The sequence below is a fragment of the Sciurus carolinensis genome, chromosome 1 (genome assembly GCF_902686445.1).
Source record: "Sciurus carolinensis chromosome 1, mSciCar1.2, whole genome shotgun sequence".
NCBI lineage: Eukaryota > Metazoa > Chordata > Mammalia > Rodentia > Sciuridae > Sciurus > Sciurus carolinensis.
In genome coordinates, this window is record NC_062213.1 from 111,275,728 (window position 1) to 111,296,241 (window position 20,514).

Consider the following 20,514-nt stretch of genomic DNA (forward strand, 5'->3'; position numbering starts at 1 on the left):
AATATAGGTTCCAGGAGGTCTCAACTGACAACTACCTGCCTGAAAGTTTTCCTTGCTTCTCCCTCAACCATGGGAGGCTCTGGGCTCTTCCCCCAGTACTCTTTTCCACTGGTTCCTGATGGTCTGTTTCCCAGGTTCTAGAGCACATAAGTTTCCTCTCAATCTCAACCATGTGCCTTAGTAAGGGTCTAAGCAGCTAACCCCTACTTTGACCAAGCATTGAAACCAGTTTGGTTGAAGCCAGGCTCGGGGGATGATTCTAAGAAAGTTGGGGGCTCCTAGTGAAACCATATCAAACCCAGGATGCATGACCACTCATAATTCCACAACCTGGAGCCCTGGAGCTGGGCTTGAGCAATCCCAGATTCATGTGGGGTGATGACATTTTAGAAAAGTACCTTGGATGGGAAAGGCAGAAATCCTGACAGGGGACAAAGTGGGTGACCTATCAGTGCTGGCAGGAAAAGTTATTTTTGAGATCTGGAGATTTTTCAGAAGCCATATTTCCTACAGACAAGGTCATGGGATTGCTTTTGTTTCCTTTTAATGTAAACAGAATACACATACACATTAAAAATCCCAACATGACACAAGAACACACAACAGATTTATAGAGAGATATTTACAGGCCCTTGCAAACCCAGAAGGAAACAGGCACCTCTGGTTAAGGAAAGCCTCTCTCCCTACCTCAACCCCATCCAAAACCAAAGAGTGCAGCAGCTACAGTAGCCTCTGCTATTGCCTCTGGATAAAACTGAAGAGGCTGGAATGACATCAGAAACCCCAAGAGCACAACCAAGATATCAACTTTCTGGTTTTGGCCCTAATATTAAACCCTTTCCTTGGCAAGCTGACATGCCAAGGCTGCATGTATTAGGAAGAGTTGGTATGACCCTAAACTCAGATGTGATGAGAAGGAGTAACCACCCCATCCCAGCTTTTCCCAGTTTTGGGCTGACTTCAAAATGAACTGCAACCAACCATGTCCAAGAGAGCAGGGTGGAAGCTGAGGGGAGGAAAGGAAGAGTGGATCCCAAATAGAGAGATGACTGCTCCAGAGCAGGTTGCTGCGAGCAGAGAGGCCAACCTGGGCTGACCCACAGGTCCAGAGCTGCTAAGGACACAGCGGGGTTGTGCTGCCACCTGGAGGTGGATGGGAGCACTGCAGCAATGACCAGGACAATCCCTCAGGTGTGTGATGACCCTTGTTTTAGTTTCTCGTATAGCAGCCTCACTGTAGCAGCTCTTCCCAGGAAATGGGCTTAGAAAAGACCTCCCTTTCTAACCAGAGGTCATAGTTCATCTGGAAGTCCTCAGGAAGGTCCACCCGCTGGCCCAGGACACTCTGCAGGCAGTTATCCACTGGCAGGAAGTCAGGGTTGCTGTGGGCTCGGTCGTAGCGCCGGGCATTAAAGCGTTCAATGTTGGCACGTAGGGCACACTCTTCTGCCTGGAAGTCCCAAGGCCGGGCATCAAGATCTGAGACAAAGCAGTAAGACCTGGTTAGGAGGCCAGCCCTATAGAAGTTCTGCCTGGGTTCTCTGAGGCTGAGGCCAGGTCAGCCAGAGTTGAGAGGGGTGACTGTCAGCTAGAAGCATGACACCTTAAAGCCCATCCTTAGGAAGATGAATAAGAATTCTTTCCTAGATGCGAAGGAGAGTTAGGTCTAAGGAAGAAAATCCATATCTGAAAAAGGCTTATATTACAGAGATTATGTAAACCCAGAGAGGGAGAGCCACGTGTATAACACATCTCTCTGAAGATAAGTTCCCCCTGGCTCTCTGGGGTAGGAGGCAGGAACCTGGAGAGACCCTCATTTGCTCATCCCTTCTCTCTCTTTTTTAATATATATTTTTTAGTTGTAGGCAGTCACAATACCTTTATTTTTATGTGGTGCTGAGGATCGAACCCAGGGCCTCACACATGCTAGGCGAGCACTCCACCACTGAGCCACAACCCCAGCCCTGCTCATCCTCTCTTACTCCCTGATGGTGCTGTGTGCCACCCTGGGCCCACACAAATTCATAGGACACTGGAGTACAGACACAGTAGTGACAGTGCTACAGGACAGAAACTGTAGCACATGGTAACAAGCAGATACAGAACAGTCGGGGTGCATGTGGGAGACTGTGAGAAGATGGGACAGTACACACAGAGGCTCAGAAATGGGAAGTGACATAGCTAATGTTTCAGGAGCAAGTACAGGCAGACTCCATATCTATAAATGCCAAACCTGTAACTGAAGGGACTTGAGCATATGGATTTTGGTATACACAGGTGGTCTTGGAACTAATCTCTGGTGGATACCTGAAGGACTCTGTACTCCTTGCCTGGAACCCTGGGTGTGATGGAGGCTGGGCTGACAACCTGGGGTGTGATGGAGGTTATGAAGCTGAAAAGGAAGCTAGCTCAGATTAGGAAACGGGGAGAGGGAAGAAAGATGAGTGGGTCTCACCTGCCTTGCTTAAAAGTTCAACTCTAATTCTAAGGGAAATAAGAAGCTAACAAAGGATTTTACTCAGAAGAGAGAGCACAGGATCTGTGTGTTGAAAAGATCACTGGGGCTAAGTCTAAAGTACAAATAGAGGGGAAGAAACGAGGAGCCAGTCAGAAGCTACAAGAGTTTAGGTGTTTAGGTGCAGTGGGGCTGAAAAAGAAGCAGAAATCTTGGTGACAATTTCTACAAATGGAATGGCTTGAAGGGCAGGGACAGAGAGAAACAAGGAATGACCACAGATGTCCAACTTCGGTAGCTTTTCAAGTCCTTCCTAGAGCTCCCATCCTGAAGCCACAAAAGCAGGAGCTGAGCTTCCTGAGGTACCCCGGGCAGGGAATGAGCAATGTTACCTTTCCCCACACCTTAATCCAACCCTGCTTCATGTGTGATCTCACCATTGCCATATGCCCAGTCGTCATTCAGCCGATGCCGCACCTTCTGGTAGATGGCAGACATTGTCTTCATGTTGCTCTTGCGCCACTGCCTCCCTAAGTACTTGGTTTGTACCTTGAGCAGCTTCAGCACATACAGCTGCATCATGGCTTGTTTCACCTTCAGGGCCCGCTTCAAGATGGGTGCCGACTTGAACACCACCAGCATCTGGGCAGGGCACAGTGAAAAGTCCAGTTGAGGACATAGGAAACGCATGCACCACCACTAATGCTTCCAGGGTTATAGACAGAGTAATGAGCCATCTCAAGTTTCCCTTGGATTGAGGGGTTTGCTGGTACATGAGACTTTGAATGCTAAACTGGGAAAGTTCCAGACAAATCAGGATGGTCACCCTAATTATGGGCCACTTTGGAACCTAAAGAAAGCTCTACATTCCTTCACCAGAACATCCCCATGTGTACCTACACATAATTTCAGAGAATGTACAAACACTCAGAGATGCCTCCCCATTCCAAAGGCATCCTGAGACCCAGGGGTTAAGGAAGACCCCAGACCCTGGTCATGTTACCAATCAAAATTAAGAGGATAGAGAAAAAAGCTCATCTGTGAGTGTGGGTTTTTTACAGTGCACTGAAGTTTCTTCCAGCTTCCGGTTCAACTCATCAAGGAATAAGGAACCAGCCCTTAATATGCAAGGACATGGCTACAGCAGCAAAGCTAGGTGAGGTCAGGGCTGCAGCAGCAAGTCCTACCCTTGAATTCCTTGCTTTCAGCGGGGGAGAGGAAGGTACAGGTATGGCATTCTTCTGAGAGTTCCCACTTTTAGGCATGCCAACTACACTGACTCACCATTGTCCTTGAATGCTTCCATTTTGTCAGTTTGTTCAAGATTCGAAGCAGATTGATACAAGAAAAGAGATTCCTCCAGCAAAACTGGTTGTTGTCACCTGCTTCCTACAGGTTAAACCCAAAAACAAACACAACACTCACAGCTGCAGGGGTTCTCAGCAGTTTCCAAAAGGCCCTCAACAAACCTGACTCAAAAAGACTAGGTTCCAATGCCTCTACCAGGAACCTTCTCCTCCTCCTCTCAGAGCAGCCCAAGGGGAACACCACTCTAGAAGGGGGCAGGGAATTGTGGGGGTAGTGAGCTTGCTAGATTTTTCCTACAGGAAACATGGGCCATAAAACTAGGGGCTGTGGTCTCAGAGTTCATTGTGGATGCTGAAGAGGGAAGCAGCTCTCCTAGGCAATCTCTGGGCCAGCTATGCCTAAAGACCGGCTCCTGAACTGACTACCCCATATTTCCAAGTCCTTCCACTCTGCAAGGCCCCTCCCTCCACCCTCTTTGCAGGGTACTTTCTAGTGCTTTAAAAGCCAGGCACTCAAAAGTGACCTCTGTGGAAGGTCCTCTATCCCTGTGTAGGGGCGGCACACTTCATGCCAAAGGGAATGCTGGGGAAAGCCCAGCCACTCACCAGACTCTCTGCAGTTAGCTCTGGCAGCTCATTTACCACACAGTGAGGGTAATCCAGGACAGAAATGCTGTAGAGATAAGAGCACCCACATATCCACCATGAACCGGGCCTGTGTCTGGTGGAACATCTGTGACTGAGATGGTTCCTGGCTCTCCTCCTTGCTTGTTGAAGCAGAAGTAGAAATTTACCTTGTTTGTCCCATCCCCACTTCCCTCACTGTAAGATGAGGACATATCTGCTACAAGAGAACTTGTAAGGGCCCCCTGTGGCTGGACACTAGTTTATAATCTTTTAAGAGGTGTAGTCTCTAGCGTACCTTCTCCAAAGTAATGAATCTGCGGCTGGAGGGGAGATACAGAACAAGGCAACTGATTTATGCTAAGACCTACTCAAGACATCTGGCTGGCAACTCATCCTCTGGAGTCTCCTGTTGATAAGAAGACACTCTCAAGGGCAGCTGGCACCAGTGTCAGCTTGAAAGCACATGTGTGTGTAAGAGTCAGCAGGCAGGGCTGGACGGTGCACACAGCCAAGCTCCTTAGAGAAGGGCGGCCCAAATGGTCTCTTTAAAAAATAAAGTGCTGAAGGGATAGTAAAGGTGGCACTGGAGCTCAGGTGAGCACCTCCAGCTCGTGCACAGACTGAGTCACCTGTCACTAGATTAGTTAGACTCAGATTTGGCACACAGGCTTTTCCTCAGGAAGGAGCCCTTTCTTATTCATCAATGTGTTCTTGTGTCTGGCAAAGTTCTGGCTCAAGGGTATCAAAAAATATTAGCTGAATGAACTCAGTGGGAAAGAAGAGCTAAAGGAGCCTTGCTGTCTGGCCAAACCCACTCCCTCCTGGTCCCTGGTCCCCATCACCTGTTCTTGGCAGTGATGTAGGACATGATGTTTTGATTGAAGAACTTTAGGATCAAAGGGATGCAGTTGGCAAACACCAGGTGCTGGGCCATGTATTCAAACTGAAACCAATAGAAGGACCAAAAAAAAAAAAGTATGTCCCTGGAGACCTTACCCTCTTTTTTAATAAAAGGTCTCAATTGTAGGTCAGTGTCTTAGAACATTCATGCAGAGGTCAAGTGGGTCCAAAGGCCAACACCCCATTCTTTCAGACTGGAGGAGCAACACTGTTTGAGGCTCCTGCTCAGAAGACAGGAAGGAAGGTCCTGCAGGTACCTGATAGACGTGGTTCAACTTAAAGTGCTTCAGCAGCAGCAGCAGCAGAGCAGAAATGGCTTTAACAATGACCTCTTTGTGGCGATTCACATCCACCCCCAGCTTCATGCTCTGCAACACTGTGGTGCTGAAAACACAGGTGTGCAGGTGAGCTGCCAGCATGCACAGCACCTCTCTTCTAGGTGCACACAGAAGAGACGGATTCCTGAACCCTCTGGGCAAAGGTCCCATGGTGATCTCAGAAGTCAGGTATACTGCTTCAACTACCTCCCAAGTAATCTAACTTTGCACAATTTATTTCTTCTCCATGACGCCCCCAAATACATTCTGAGCCTGTTTCTCTGCTATTCTTTCCAACATATATTTCTTCTTTTCAAGATCACCCCTATACTTTGGCTGCTCTATTAGCCTGAATTCCCCTAAGTGTGTTCTGTAGCATACCAGCACATTGAGAAGTTTTATGTTATGGGAAAAAGTTAAAGTTTTGAAATCAGATAAATTTAGGAAGCACCAAGTTACATCAGTTTCTTAATTCAAGATTTTTTCACTGTAAATCTGTATGAGGAGATATAATAGTTGACTCTAATCTTTTATTCCTACGATCATCAAGGTGGCCTAGAATTAAGTGATTCTCCCTTTAGTGTAGCCAATCCTGCCTCCTCCCTCACCTGACCATCACTGCCAGACCCAGGGCCACAGCCACCAAAAAGCTGAGCTCAGAAGTGGGCAACACTGGCAGGCAGGTGGGCTGATTAGGTGAGGGCCCCAGTCCTTCTTAATGTAGAACACAAGCTCAGTTGGTACTCTCACAAAGAGAGGAGGTTGGCCCAGGGAGGAAGAGCCCTAAGGGGTTCACTCTATTTCCTGAGACATTTTCCAGGATTCTACCTGCCAGTTCAGTGGCCAATGGGAGATTCCACACAGGCACAGACTCAGCTGTGACTGGCAAACCACCCAGAAGCAGACCCTACCATTCCAGGTAAGACTTTGAGGAAGGGCTCTGGGAAATGTCTAGTGCTATCTCATCCACTTTACAAAGGAGGAATGACTTTTCCAATTCACTCAGGAGTTCACTCAGTGGCAGAGTCTACACTAGAATCCAGGCCAATGGAACTAAAGTCATCTCCTCAACCAGCGAAACTACTGAATCCAGTAGTTTCCCTTATCTGAGTCAGGAATACCCTAAAGTTAACCTGCAGGGAAGTAGGGACCAAAAAAAAGAAACCAACCTAAGAAATATTTGCCTTTTGCCCTCTGTCCCCTGACCTGCACCATTCACAAGAATGACACTCACGGCATTTCCTCAGGTAGGACATCTGCTAAGATGTTGATAGAGTCTGTTTTGGCTTTTGAGGTGGGAGCTGCAGCCAGCAGGATCTTTAGGAGGGCAATCTGGGAAGAAGAGACTGCTCAGACACTCAGACACACACACACACACACACACACATACACACACACACAAGAGCCCAAGACCAAGACAAAGCCCCAAGAAGCAGTGTTCCTGTAGGTCCTCAGGTGGCAGGAGCCTCAAGGAAGACTGGCCAGTGTAGTGGAGAGGGGATCCCACTGTAGGTACTTACTGGTGGCTACTGAGAGGGATCCTGCACACAGAGTACTCACCATATACTGAGGCAGACTGGGGAGCAAGCCTTGGTACAGGGTTTCTGCAGGGACTTGTTCTACTTCCTCTTCTCCCTTTTAACACAAAGAGTACAAACACAAAACCCTAGTCCAAGCTACAATCTCCTGAGCCAGCTTGCTAGCTGGTTGGAGGAGAATTCTTAAGTATCAACATAAACAATGACACTGATTAAAAAGAAAAAAATTATATGTGTGTGTGTGTGTGTGTGTGTGTATAAATAAAAGAAAAAAAAAGAATGACATTGATGGTAATGACAGCAAAATGCATACAGGCAGCATGCCAGGTGCTTTAATTGTAATAACTCAATCCTTATTACAACCCTTTGAAGAAGGAACTAGTATTCCTATTTTACACATAAGGAAACAAAGCATGGAGAGAGACAGGCATACGCCCAAGTTGCCATCTGCTGACTGGTAGAGCTGGTACTCAGAATCAGGTACCTGGTTCAGAGCTTGCACTCAATACCCTTATGTTAGAGATGCATCACCCCTGCATCAGGCACAGGCTGAGAGCTCTCAGAGGCAGGGCTGAGCCCTGAGGCAGCTTTGTGGGTCAGGCCCAAAACAGTTTGGAAACATCTAGGGACCCTGAGGGCAGAAGGCTGCAACTCACCCCTGAGAGAGGAGAGCGAAGGTACTCCTCCTCCATCTGCGCCTGGACCTCTGCAATCGATGTGTACTTGTGCTGGATAGACAGGAGAGGGGGCACTGGGGGAAACGGCCCTCAAACCCTGGCACACTCCCCACCCCCTGGCAAAGACCCATATATTTTTCTTCACACATGGTCTTTTAGAAGACGGCAAAGTCTCCACAAAGACCCCCAACTAAAATTTCAAACCCAAACTATTTTTTGTAGGTGGGCACATACCTTTTATAACCAGGATAAAAAGCCCACAGTACATTAGAAAAAAAAAAGCAAATTAAGAGAGGGAAAAGGGCTTTCAGATAGCTATAGTCACAGGAAAAATGTTATTAAAAGCAAAACTAAGTATGCACTAAAAAAGCTTAGCTGCAGGGACTGGGCTGTAGCTCAGTGGTAGTACACTTGCCTAGTATGTGTGAGGAACTGGGTTTGAAACCCAGTACCACATAAAAATAAACAAACAAACAAAATAAAGGCATTGTGTTCATCTACAATTAAAAATATTTTTAAAAAATAAAAATAAAATATATAGCTGCACAGAGACCAATTGGTGCTGCAAATTTCAAGAATGTTTCCAAAACATATAGTTAACACTCTAGATACTCTGGAGTATACTAGGGGAGAAGACAGTTCTTCCCCATACTTGATGTCACCTTCCATGTGGAAGATTTAAGAAGTACTCTGGTCTTTCCCTGCCTCTTCCTCTTATCCACTGTTTCCCTCTGTGATTGGGGACTATGGGACAGGACAGTCCCTTTCTCCATTCTTTTTAGAATTTGCTGGCCTGCCTGCTGAAAACTGAGAGCCTGTCCCCTTCCTACTCCTCTGCGAGGCCTAGCAGGACCCTTCAGCTCTGCCTGGGACTGGGTATGTGTGCCACTTCATTCTAGAAGTATGATATTAGGGCACTAGCTATGGTGTTCTTAAGCCTCATTCCCCAATCGCTCCACAAGCAGAAAAAGCTAGCACTGCAATTTCCTGTCTGCCTACTCCTCTATCTCAACTGCCTGAGAATGTAGGCAAGGAAAAGGGTTTTACTGGGCTCCTTAAAACCTCACTGGCAGGTAAGATAATCTTTAATGAACCACACACTGCCAAACAAAAGCTCAGCTACAAGCCATCAAACCTATGAAGAGCTGCTTCCCAGGCTGCCCTGTTCCAGCTCTTGCTGGCAGACAGACAATAGTCCTGAAAAGCCATTCCCTTGGGCTGGGCTCACTTTACTCACTGGGGATCAAATAGGCCAAAAGCTCAACCAGAGTCACTTACCTGTTTCAGAGTCTTGATGCTTTCGTGGATTGGCCTGGGCAGCCCCACCACTGTGTTGGTATCACTGGAGAATAAAGAAGGCCTTGTACTGAGCCTTGACATTGATTCATCTGGGTCCCCAAACACCAAAGGACAGGAGAATGAACTTTGGAAGAAACTCAGATTGCACCTACCTGCCTAGAGTGTAACCTATGAATTTGCTGCGGCTGGACTCGAGGAACATCTCAATGTCTTTCTCTCTGCCAAGGGAAACAAGAAAGGTTTTAACAAATACTACTTCAAGGTGTCTTAGTTAATACAGAAGAGCACCCAGAAACTGAACCAGGAAAAGAAAAAGTCTCTCAGAACTCTTTTTTCCTTCAAAAAGGGGAAAAAAGCAAACCTCCAGCTATTTTGTTGTTCTTTATAGTGTTGTTGGATTAATAAACTACAAATATGTGCAACTAGTTTACTCATAAAATTAAGGTGATATATCAAACTTCAAAGCATACTTTATTCAGACAGTAATGTCTGTCAATAAGCTTTCTTAAATATTTAATTTAATGTTTAATTCTTAAACAGAGAGGTGTAAGCTACTAACTTTTCACATGGGTCAGTTTCTTGTCTCAAACAATATACACCTTGCATTTTATGACGACCTCTGCTACATTCCATTCACAGAAAACTGAGGTTTTATCTGGATTAATAAAGTGACTTTATCTTTTCATATGCTCCTTTATTTCTTAAAATTACTTCCAATCAAAAAGATACGGGGGTAAGGGGGTAAGAGAAGAATGGAGGAATGTTAGATTGTGTAGAGGGAAATGAGGGGTGGGGGGAAGGAAAGATAATGGAATGAGACAAACATCATTATCCTATGTACATGTATGATTACACAAACTGTGACTAAATCGTGTACAACCAGAGAAATGAAAAGTTGTACCCCATTTGTGTACGATGAATCAAAAAATAAATAAAAATTTTAAAAATACCATTTTTGTATCTCCAGGTATCCGCCCATTCATCAATTCACCTCCATATTATCTCAAGTATCTTAATTATGGTTCTGAAGAAACCCTTCCTGAATCTACGATTTTTCTGTTATATAGTCTAGTATGTGCGAGGTCCCCAAGTTCTAACCTCAGCACTGAAAGAAACGAATGAACAAATATGTACAACCCCAGGAAAGGTAGGAACAGATTTGCCCAAATAATTGTTTTTACTTTTTTCCTATTCTCCTTCACTAGCAAGTCTGACCAAATGCCAATTCAGATTACCAATTTGAAGCCATATACGGGCCACTTTGTGTGAGACCGGCAAGGCCAACCCCCAGAAGCCCCGAGGACAACATTAGGTACTTTAAGAAAGCTTTGTTCCAAAGCCAAGGTCGGCCTAGTCCTACAGAGGACCATGCACAGGGACTCAGGCCAGGTGCTGGCCTGGGGGTGTGAGGGCTCTGGCTTTAGGAGCCCACAGTGTTCTGGAGGTCTGAACTCACCTGACCTTGGGAGCCCACGGAAGCCCTTTTGGGCAGGTGAGTCTGTCAGTCTGGGGGTGCTGTAGTGGAGGAGGCATCACCTCATCGCGCTCAAGGGGGAATGTCTCCCCCTCCAGACTGTTGTCATCATCATTCTCCTCTTCCTCTTCTCGAGAGTCATCAGTCTTATAAGGATCACGCTCATTGAAGGCATCTAAATTGTCCTGTTTTATCAGAGCCTGAAAATAAACGGAAGGAGATGAGGAGTCCAGAGCCAGCTGACGAGATGGAAAAGGGAAATGCAGGGAAAGTGGCCAGAACAGAAAGGTGTAGGCAGAGAGCTAAGAACAGTGGAGAACCCAGAAAAGTAGTCAAGATTACAACCAAATGACAAATCATTTCTTGCTCTAATAGCTCAAAACTGCCATGCCCTGAATACCCACTATACCCTGGTTCGGAGCTGACGACCACATTCCTGTTGTGGAGGCATTTGTTCTCATTAGGAAGTTGATTAGAGCAGATTCCCAGCACCCACTCCTCCAGGGACAATGCTGCTGCCAGTGTGCATCTCCAGAGCCCTCAGGAGTCCCAGGACCTCTGTCACCTCACCTTGTGTTCCCGGCGGCCCCGTTTCTGCTGCTGCTCAATCAGGTCTGAGGCAGATGCTGGTGGGGAGGCAGCCCTCATGTTGCGGATCACTTTGATGCTGTCCTCAGGCAAGGGGGGAAGACCCAGGAGGGTGCGCTTCTCAGCTTTCATGCTCTGCAGCTCCTCAAAGCCACCTAGTGTGCACTATGTCAAACGGGGATGCAGAGTGAGGGTCATAATGTCCACTGGGCTGGTCCCTGATCATGGTGTCAGGTTCAAAAAGCACATGTGACAACATGATGACCTGTCTTTACAGAGACCCACACATTCTCTGAACAAAGAAGTAAAGCTACCAAAGGAGAATTCAGTGATTTTGGCAAGTAAGAGGAGAAAAAGCAGCAAATAAAGAGTGAAATACCAGTGGGTGGAACCTAGGGCACACACTTAATGCTCTACATGTGACATTTTTCAATTTTAAAAAGCAGCAGACTGGAACTCTGCCCCTTTCAGTTCCTAGAAAAGCTGACAGACTCTTACTTCAAAGGTTGTGCATGCCAGTCTTTCAAAGTCAAACTGGAAACACATTGTTGGTTGTTCAAATTAAAGGGGTACAAAAACATATTAAACATCTCCCTAAAAGCCCAAACTCCATTTTAGGCTACTTAGTATCACTGTCCCTGAGCAACTCAGCTTTCCTCTGGCTTCAGTGAGGCTTCATGAGGAACCAGCAGGATGTCTGGCCAAGATAAAACATGTGGATGACTAGTAAAGGGCCTGAAGCTCCCTGAACCCTGGCTACAGAGAACCCTTTCTGAGAGAAGCGGGCAGACCTCAGGGAAAGCAGTATCCCCCAGGCAGAAAGGGTTTATGCCTGGCCAATGTGGCCACTGACTGTGACCCTCAAGACAAGTATGCTTGCTACTGGCAGCCCCTGCCCCATTCCCATGTCCTTCCCAGCTAGAAAGTTAGTTTCACATAAGACACTGAGAAAAACAGAGGAGCTCAAGACCCATCCTTGCTTCCTTTAAGTGACATCTGATGGAGAGGCCTCAACTACACCAGCTCAAACTCCCTCAATGACTTTACAAACTCCAGGTGTGGAAGGTACTTTCTGAGAGGTGTTGTGTCTAGGGGTGAAGCTATTCTATGAGAAAATAGCATCAAGAGGTTAGGGAGCCAATCTATTTTGACTCAAAAGCTAAGTCTTCCTTGGCTGTTGTGGGCCAAAAGACATTTCTTTTGTCATCTCCTTTCAGGAGCTTTTTATAATTTAAAACCAGTGGGGTTACATATTCACGTAATTCAGCATTCAAAAGCAAATGCAGTCATTTCTAATTATCCATAGGGGATTGGTTTCCAAACCCCTCTCCTAAGTGGTTACCAAAATCTGCAAATACTCAAGTCCCTTATATAAAATGGTATCCTACTTGCATACGACTTATACACATCCTCCTATATACTTTGAATCATGTCTAGATCACTTAAAATACTTAATACATATTAAATGCTACATAAACTATTGATATACTGTATATTTCAGGAAATGACAAGAAAAGTCTGTACATATTCAGTACAAATACATTTTCCCCCAAATATTTTTGGCCTGTGATTGGCTGAATTCTTGGATGTAAACCAATGGAAATGGACAGCCAACTATACAAGGTCTCCCTCCTGTACCATCCCCAGCACCTGAGTTCCCCCTAAGAAGGTACTCACCAATACTGTCTTCCAGAGCAGCAAGAGAACTTTCTTCATGGGAAAGTGGGGGGCATGGCCACTGCAAAATTTGGTGACCATCCCAAACAGCATGATGGCAAATGGCTCATTGTTGTACAGCGGGGAGCCTGGAGGTAACAGGGCATCAGAACAACAGGCAGCAACAGAACCCCCAAAGTCCTCCAGGCTCAGCTCCCAGGCAGGGTATCTAAGAGGATCCCCAGGGTCCTACCCAGCTCGCCTCTGAAGGTCTGTCGCATTGTCCTCCACTCAGCCTTGTCGCCCTCATACTCCTGATGAACAGTCTCCACAATCAGGTACATGATGTTGAGCAGAACCCTGAGCATAAGAGTCAGCTCATAACGGAGCAGGACAAGGGATTGAGGGGCACCCTTGGCTTCCTCACATCCCAACTAACACAAAAAAGCCTGTGTACAAAGGCTAGCTGGTGGGGGAAGGCTGTAATGCAAAGAAAACTGAGAAGAAAAGGGACAATCTGAGTGTCCCACAGAGTAAAAGAATGCTGAAGGCTTTCCTGTCTCATGCTTCATTCAGAGTTTCATTGCTCTGGTTAGGATAAGATCTTACTGTTTTCTATTTCATGTCTAAAAAGTGCTTACTCAAAGCAGGTGCTTAACAAGTGGTTGTGGAATGAATGAGTATGAACAAGAATGTCCAAAAGGACTTACTGACCTAAGCTTCCTGGAGTGTAAAAACCACAGAGGTGTGATTGAGCTACAAGGGGTCAAAGCAGGACATGATCACAGAAAGAATAAGAACGGAGTTCACAATGACAGAGTGGAAACCAGGAGGTGACACCAAGAGACCTTAATACATGGGGAACACCACAAATATTCAGTCTGAAAAGTTTCCAAATTCACCAAAAGAGACAGATTTCGACCCTCAAATATAGAAAGGTAATCTTGCTGCTTAGCAGTTCCTATTACTTCCTGTGAAGCCATGAAACACTGTGAAGTTGTCAGAACTAATCAAGTGAAGGTAGGGATCAAGCTGTGCACATGAGAAGGTGGGAGCCCAGGAAGCAACATCGTGTTTCATTCAAATATAAAATACTCCACAACCAAGTCTTAACGGTAGTGTGGGTCTCCTTGCCCACACTTAACTGTGGCTCTGTTAAGTATCTTGACCCTGGATTTCCTCTATTTTCCAGAGCCCCCCCATAGGTAAAGCCTTCAGCAGGGCTCCCTAATTACTCACACTGAGCCCATCATACCTGCAGATTAGTGTGTACAGAAGGAAAGCACCCACAGCCAGGAAACCCAATGACACCCTCCCACACTCTGCTCTGAGCTCATTCTCTGGCTAAAGCTCAAGGTGCCCAGGTTTGCTGCTTGCTTCACCTCAGGTCTGTGCTGTCAGCCAAGGAGATGGCGGGCTTCCTCACCGCACTGCTGCACGCGGCACTGTTGCTGCAGGAGAGATTTAAGAGTCAGCACTTTTGCCAGCAAGGCCATGGTAAGTAATGCCCCAGCCAAGTATGTACTGCTTCATGGGGAAACCAAATGTTATGGTATGTACTTAGATTGCATAAGAGGTTATAGGATACTGGTTAGGAACTTAGGCCCTGGACCAGACCACCAAGGTTTGAATCCTAACCCTAACACTTACTATGTGCACTTAGGAAAGGTATTCAACTTCTCTGTACCTCAGTTTCCTCACCTCTAACATGGGGGTGAAAATAGTAGCTATGTCATTAACATGAATTAGTACATGTGACATCCTGAACAATGCCTGGGACATGTAACATTCAATGCTCTTAATTATTATTACTGATGGTGTTACCCTTAGATGAGTAGCAGGTGACCTGCCCGGTGGATAAAGGACAGGCTAGAGTAGGCTTTGCTTGAGCCCAGATGTCAGACTTGTGTCTGACCTCCTGCCAAAGGGAAAGTGCAAGAAAAACACAGGGGTTCAAAAAGGAATTCAAAATGAGAAGCTGTCTGACTGGTACATTAGGCCTGCACAGGAAGCTCCAGTGTTAGGGAGCTGTAGGAACCTGTCATTAATCTTGATTAGTCTTTAAGGTGTGGCCGAGCAACTTCCTCATTATTCAACCCCAGCTAGTCAAAACAGAGCCTGGAACCAGACCCCTTTACCCTTCTCAAAGTCAGTCAGTTCTTCCAGTTCTGTCCCCACTCCCCTTCCTTCCTTTCCCTACTCAAGCCCTGCAAGCAGAGGTGCTCACTCTATTTCCATGTTGAGGAGCTCCACCAACGCATTGAACGTGCCCACCTCCAAGAGCAGAAAGATGTTGTAGCGCATCCAGAACTGCACCTCAGCCTCTGAGCTGCACTCCCCAAAAGTTCCTGAAAACATAGGGCACAGCTTGCCAAGCAACTCCACATATATGACTGAGCGACATTACTGGCAGAATTACCAGGGGTCCCTGAGGAAATCCACACAGTACCTTGGGCAACATACAGAATTGCTCGGGCCACCTTGAGTCTCTTCTCCCGGGCAGTGACTTCCAAGCCATCCAGGAGCCTCATGGCATGGGTACGGTGCTGGTTGGTATCCAACTCAGTCCACTTCTTGTCTGTCACTGCAGGGCAAGAGAGCAGTTAATACTCAGCCCAGAAAAATCCTCACAGTGGGATGGATTCTGTGTTGATCCTCAGGATCAGTATCACTGCAGGACCAAAAAGATAATACACTGCCTATGTAAGGAATATGGTCATAATTCTACTCTATGAATCTGAATTTCTTGAAAAGCTCCCACCAAAATGTCCATGAGGCCCACTCCAAGTGTTGCATCCCACCTTCAACAATCATGGTTCAGCAGTTTTCTTATGCTACTCTAGGATGACTTAGGTTATTCAGATAATTAAAGAGAAACCTTGCAGCTCTCTTGATGCAGGGTGAAGGGGACCAAAAAGTCTCACCATGGATCCGGAAGTCTTCCTCAAAGCACTTCCGATTCATCAGGAATTCTGGCCCTTCTGTGTAGCTGTAAAGCTCTGTCAAGAACAAAATCTCATCAGCAGCAGTTCCATGACCACATTCCATACCAAGTTTCGCATGAAGCAGGGAGGGTAAGGCATTTGTTTCCAGTCCCAACTCTGTCCCTTAATCACAGGGACTCCTGGACTATGCTCTCTTAACGACTAAGGGGGTCTTAGTGGTCTGATGTACACAACAGACAGAATGGTGACCTGCCTTGTAGCTAACAACCAAGTCAGTGAAGCATAAATCAGAGCACTTCAGTCTGATGTGCATTCATCCCACAATGCCAGAGGCTGGTCATCACCTTAAACATGTATCTCCCAAGTGCTGCCTTCTGAGTAGGATCTATATTACGGGGGGTTGAAAGCAACTCACACTGATCACACTGCACATGAACAATAATGGCAGCAATAGATGTGCACAGATGCAAGCATATTTACCAGCATCCCTCATGACCCATTGCCGTAAGACAGCACTGTCAAGGGGATGGTGTGTGGTCAAGAAGCATCACAGTCTCACACTAGGACTGGGTTGACAACAAATAGACCCTTCATAAAAGTAAAGGACAACTCAAAGTTATGAGATATGCAGGGCTTGAATTCAATAACTATCACTTGTTTTATACATATCAATGATAGGTCTAACTAGGTAAAGCAACAAACTCCAAAATAATATTCATTCTTAATTTTCTTACAAACCAATAAGGAAAAAACTACCCTCGAATAACATGAAGGCCTATGCTTTACCTGAGAGCTCTGCAGCCCATTTGTCTGTATCAGCATATTCAAACTCAAGGTCTGGAGACTCAGAATAACCCTGTTGATAAAAGGAGGGAGCTTTCCGTGAAAGATTATCCTGAATGGTTTCCAAAGGAAAAACACACATGCTTCAAGAGACACTAGTATGTTATAGGATATCATTGCCTCCACTTTCTTGATGTTGTCACACTATTTTGTCTTCTGGGATAGCTCAGTTCTCACTATTAAGCCTTCTCAGAACAACTACTATTTTGCCTTCAGAGCACTTATCATAATTTATAATTATATACTGATGTGTTTTAGTGTCTGCCTTTCTACCAGAATAGGAATTTCATCCATTTTGTTTACCACATGATTCCACAGTTGTCTAGCAAGGTACTTGGCCTGAATGAGTGAATGAATGGTTTATATTTGAATATATGTATTTGAAAAAACATAAAGCTTCTATTTTGTGCAGTGAATGAGCACTCCATATGGTGGTAAAAATTCAGAAGTGTCACTTCTTTCTGGCTAGTAGGTTATCACCAATTTTGGACAAAATAAGTACTGAAACCTTCAGCTTTCCTGCCCATTTCTCAAATTTCCACGACAAGTGACAAAGAAGGCAAAAACTGGAACAGATTTTTTCCCTCCCACACACAGGATAGAATATGCCAAAAACATATTTTTAATGCTGGAGACAGGTGATTACTAATAACACGCCATCTTGGACACTCTGTACTGGGAAGAGTGAAGAAGTGAGGAAGAGACAAGTACACTTCTTAGGCTTAATTAAAATTTACTTGGGGGGCTGGTGGGGGTGTAGCTCAGTGGTAGAGCAATTGTCTAGTGTGTACAAGGCCCTGGGTTCAATCCCCAGCACCACAGAAAAAAGGAAAAGAAAGGAAAGAAGCTGGGTGCAGTGGTGCAACCTGTTAATCTCATCTACTCAGGAGGATCACAAGTTCTGGGTCAGCCTGGGCAACTTAGTAAGACCTGTGTCAAAATAAAATAGAAGGGCAGTGATGTAGCTCAGTGGTAGAGTGCTTACCTAGCACATGGAAGCCCTGAGTTTAATTGCCAGTACCACAAAAACAAACAAAAATTTAAAATTAAAGAAAAATTTTAAAAATTTACTTGAGAAGACAAAACCACCCACAAGCAAGAACTCTATTCCTTATTCATAGACAATGTACGCATTCACAAGTTACTGAGCATCAGCTTCTCCATTATGGAATGGGGATGACAAAAGGCTACTTTGAATGTTTTTAAGGTCTGATCAAAATTATGTAGCACCAGGGCTGGAGTTGTGGTTCAGTGGTACAGTGCTTATATGTGTGAGGCACTGGGTTTGGTCCTCAGCACCACAATTAAAAAAAAAAAAAAAAAAAAACCTAAGTAAGGTCATTGTGTCCATCTACAACTAAAAATATTTTTAAAAATTATGAGGTGTGAAATAAATGCTCATCAAACTTTAGCCTCCTTGTCCTCCAGACATTGATTAGGCCACCAAAATAATGACAAGAGGAAGAGTGTAGTATCGGTATCTCTAAGTAAACAATTTATTAGCTAGGTCTCCCTGTCTGTTCCACTGGCCTTCCACGTGTTGAATCTGTATAGAAATTAAAGGATAGAAAGATAAATTAAAACGTATCATAGAGGTTAGGGATGCAGGTCAGTGGTTCAACAGTTACCTAGCAAGCACAAGGCACTGAATTCAATCTCCTGCACCACTAAATAAATAAAGTGCATCAAAGAGTATTTTTATCTGACCATTCATGGTTGCTTATGAAAATTTAAAACTTTTTTTTTTAATGAGGGTTGGAGGTGTAGCTTAGAAGTAGAGTAATCACCAGGCCCTACGTTGAATCCCCAGCACCAAATACACACAGAGAGAGAATTTCTGCTGGTGGGGTGATACATGCCTGTAATCCCAGCAACTCTGGAGATTGAGGCAAGAGGATCAGAAGTTTGAGGCTAGCCTCAACAACTTAGCAAAAACTTCAGCAACTTAGCAAGACCCTGTCTCAAAAAATAAAAAGAATAGGGATGTAACTCCCCCAAACCGAAAAACTCCTCTTAATGATCAAAAAGTGGGTTCACCCTTACCAACTGCATAATCCTCCACACTTGAAAAACTGCTGAATAGACACCATTGATGTCCCATTATCCCATCATGCAAGGGCTCCAGGTTGGCTTCTTTGCTCATTCAAATAATTTACTTCAAACTCAAGGTACTGCTACTTTGGGTTTGCCCATTTTTCATTTTACTAGAGAAGTGGCCTTGCAACAAAGAAACAGATGATTGAAAGGAACTGATTTTACAGGTTTAAAAACTATCTTCATTTTTTGGTATGAGCTGGATCATCATGCTTGGACAATGACGAATTCCCTCTCATTAATTAACACCTGACTGTTGACCAGCCTAGGAGTTGACTCAGGTGAAGAAGACCACATAGTAAGTGCTCTGGGAACACAGTTGATTAAGAAGCCTTAAAACTCTGCAAAGTGTGTCTTCATTCATGAGTTCTACAAAGGGAAGAAGTGGGAGGAATTTTAACTTAGGGCGAGGTGAATAGTCGGCTCCAGACTACAGTGTCTCGGAAAGGGGAGGCACTGCTCACTCTGAAGAGGAGGAAATTCTGTGCCCTAAAGTATGTTTTAAAATGTGTATTTCTGATCTTCATCGGCTGAGCATCAGTCGCACTGGGAACATTAACCACCAGGCACCCTCTGCCCATTTCCTCAGCCTGCATTAATTAAGTCGGAGGGACGCGGGATATTTCCCCTGCTACTCTTGCAGTCGCTGTTCACGCAGTACTAGTAGTAATATTTGGCTAAGGGCTGCTTCTAAGTTATTTCTAAACCCTTGCTAGTAATCCCTTCCCTGCCAATACGCGCGATCCACCGCATGCCCAGAACGAGGGGTTGGGGGTGCGGTGGCGACCTCCTGGGCACACGCTCTTCACCCTAGGACAGGACCCGAGGCCGAGGTCACGCCCACGCCCCGGGCCCCAGAGAAGCAAGCCGAGCGATCTGTGGCTCCTGTCCGGGTCGGAGGACATCGCAAATGGGCTCCCGCCTTCACGCCCCCATCTCCGAGAGCTGCCAGCCTCTCTTGAAACTCCTTCGGCTATAACGTGACAGCTCCCCGACCCGACCCGAGCCTCCAAGCCCTCTGGGAAGTCCAGATTGGCCCTGGAACGGCCCCGGGACCCCGCCACCGCCCGCTCGGTGCTGGCCTCGCCCCCCGAAGCTCCTGACCTCGGAGTCTTTGCGCTGGTTGCGATTGAACTCTCTAGTTTTGCCCCCGGGCAGGAGGCCCCCACCAGGCCGCGGTGCTCCGGGTAGAGGCTGCGCGCTTGCGGGCGGCGGAGGTGGTGGTGGCTGGGGCTGCTTGTTGTTCACAATCAGCGGGCCGGGAACACCCGCTGCCGGCTCCATCTTGGCTGCTCCACACCCCCAGCTCAATTCGCGGACAGTTGCTGTTATGCAACTCTCGCGTTATTTCCTCCAGGAAATTTCTCTGGTTGCCATATTGAGTGTGGCGGCAAGCTCTGTAAGCCATCTTGACTTCTACACACTTCCCGAGATTCCTTCTGCGAGAAATCTTTCCCTTTTTGATCATATTCAGTTTCCCCCTCCTTCCTTCAAATTCCATTTAGATGCCATTTTTATCTATGAGACCTCCTTTAGTTCTTCCAATTTAGTTATCCCTCTAATATCACTTTGTACTTATCAGTGTCATATCCCTGTTAGAAGGCTTGGGAGATATAGTACCCAACCTTCATGGAGTTGACATTCACATGGGGTAGATAATGCAAACAAATGAATAAATAAACACAATGTCGACAAATGCTAATCGTGCATTCAGCAAGCATTTAATAATTGTCTCCTATGCACCTGGCAGTGGGATAGAATGGAACACAAGACAATTTTCTGCACTTATGGTGT

At 45.8% G+C, this 20,514-nt stretch overlaps 1 protein-coding gene across 2 annotated transcripts; it reads right to left on the reverse strand.

Moving 5' to 3' along the window:
• Nucleotides 1-527: 527 nt before the first annotated feature.
• On the reverse strand, nt 528-20,021 carry Strip1 (striatin interacting protein 1). 2 transcript variants are annotated; one of them, XM_047521170.1, is made up of 21 exons: nt 19,825-20,021; nt 16,570-16,639; nt 15,763-15,837; nt 15,288-15,422; nt 15,066-15,186; nt 14,221-14,289; nt 13,092-13,198; nt 12,860-12,987; nt 11,165-11,347; nt 10,577-10,794; nt 9,273-9,338; nt 9,100-9,163; nt 7,801-7,872; nt 7,167-7,241; nt 6,841-6,938; nt 5,547-5,673; nt 5,232-5,332; nt 4,369-4,435; nt 3,740-3,844; nt 2,893-3,097; nt 528-1,479 (listed from the first exon to the last, which is right to left on the reverse strand). In XM_047521170.1, exons 1-21 carry the CDS (start codon nt 20,002-20,004, stop codon nt 1,232-1,234), a joined length of 2,514 nt encoding a protein of 837 aa, XP_047377126.1. In that variant the 5' UTR covers nt 20,005-20,021; the 3' UTR covers nt 528-1,231. The 2 variants fall into 2 exon arrangements, with proteins under 2 accessions (XP_047377126.1, XP_047377136.1); XM_047521180.1 differs by lacking the exon at nt 7,801-7,872.
• Nucleotides 20,022-20,514: the final 493 nt, after the last annotated feature.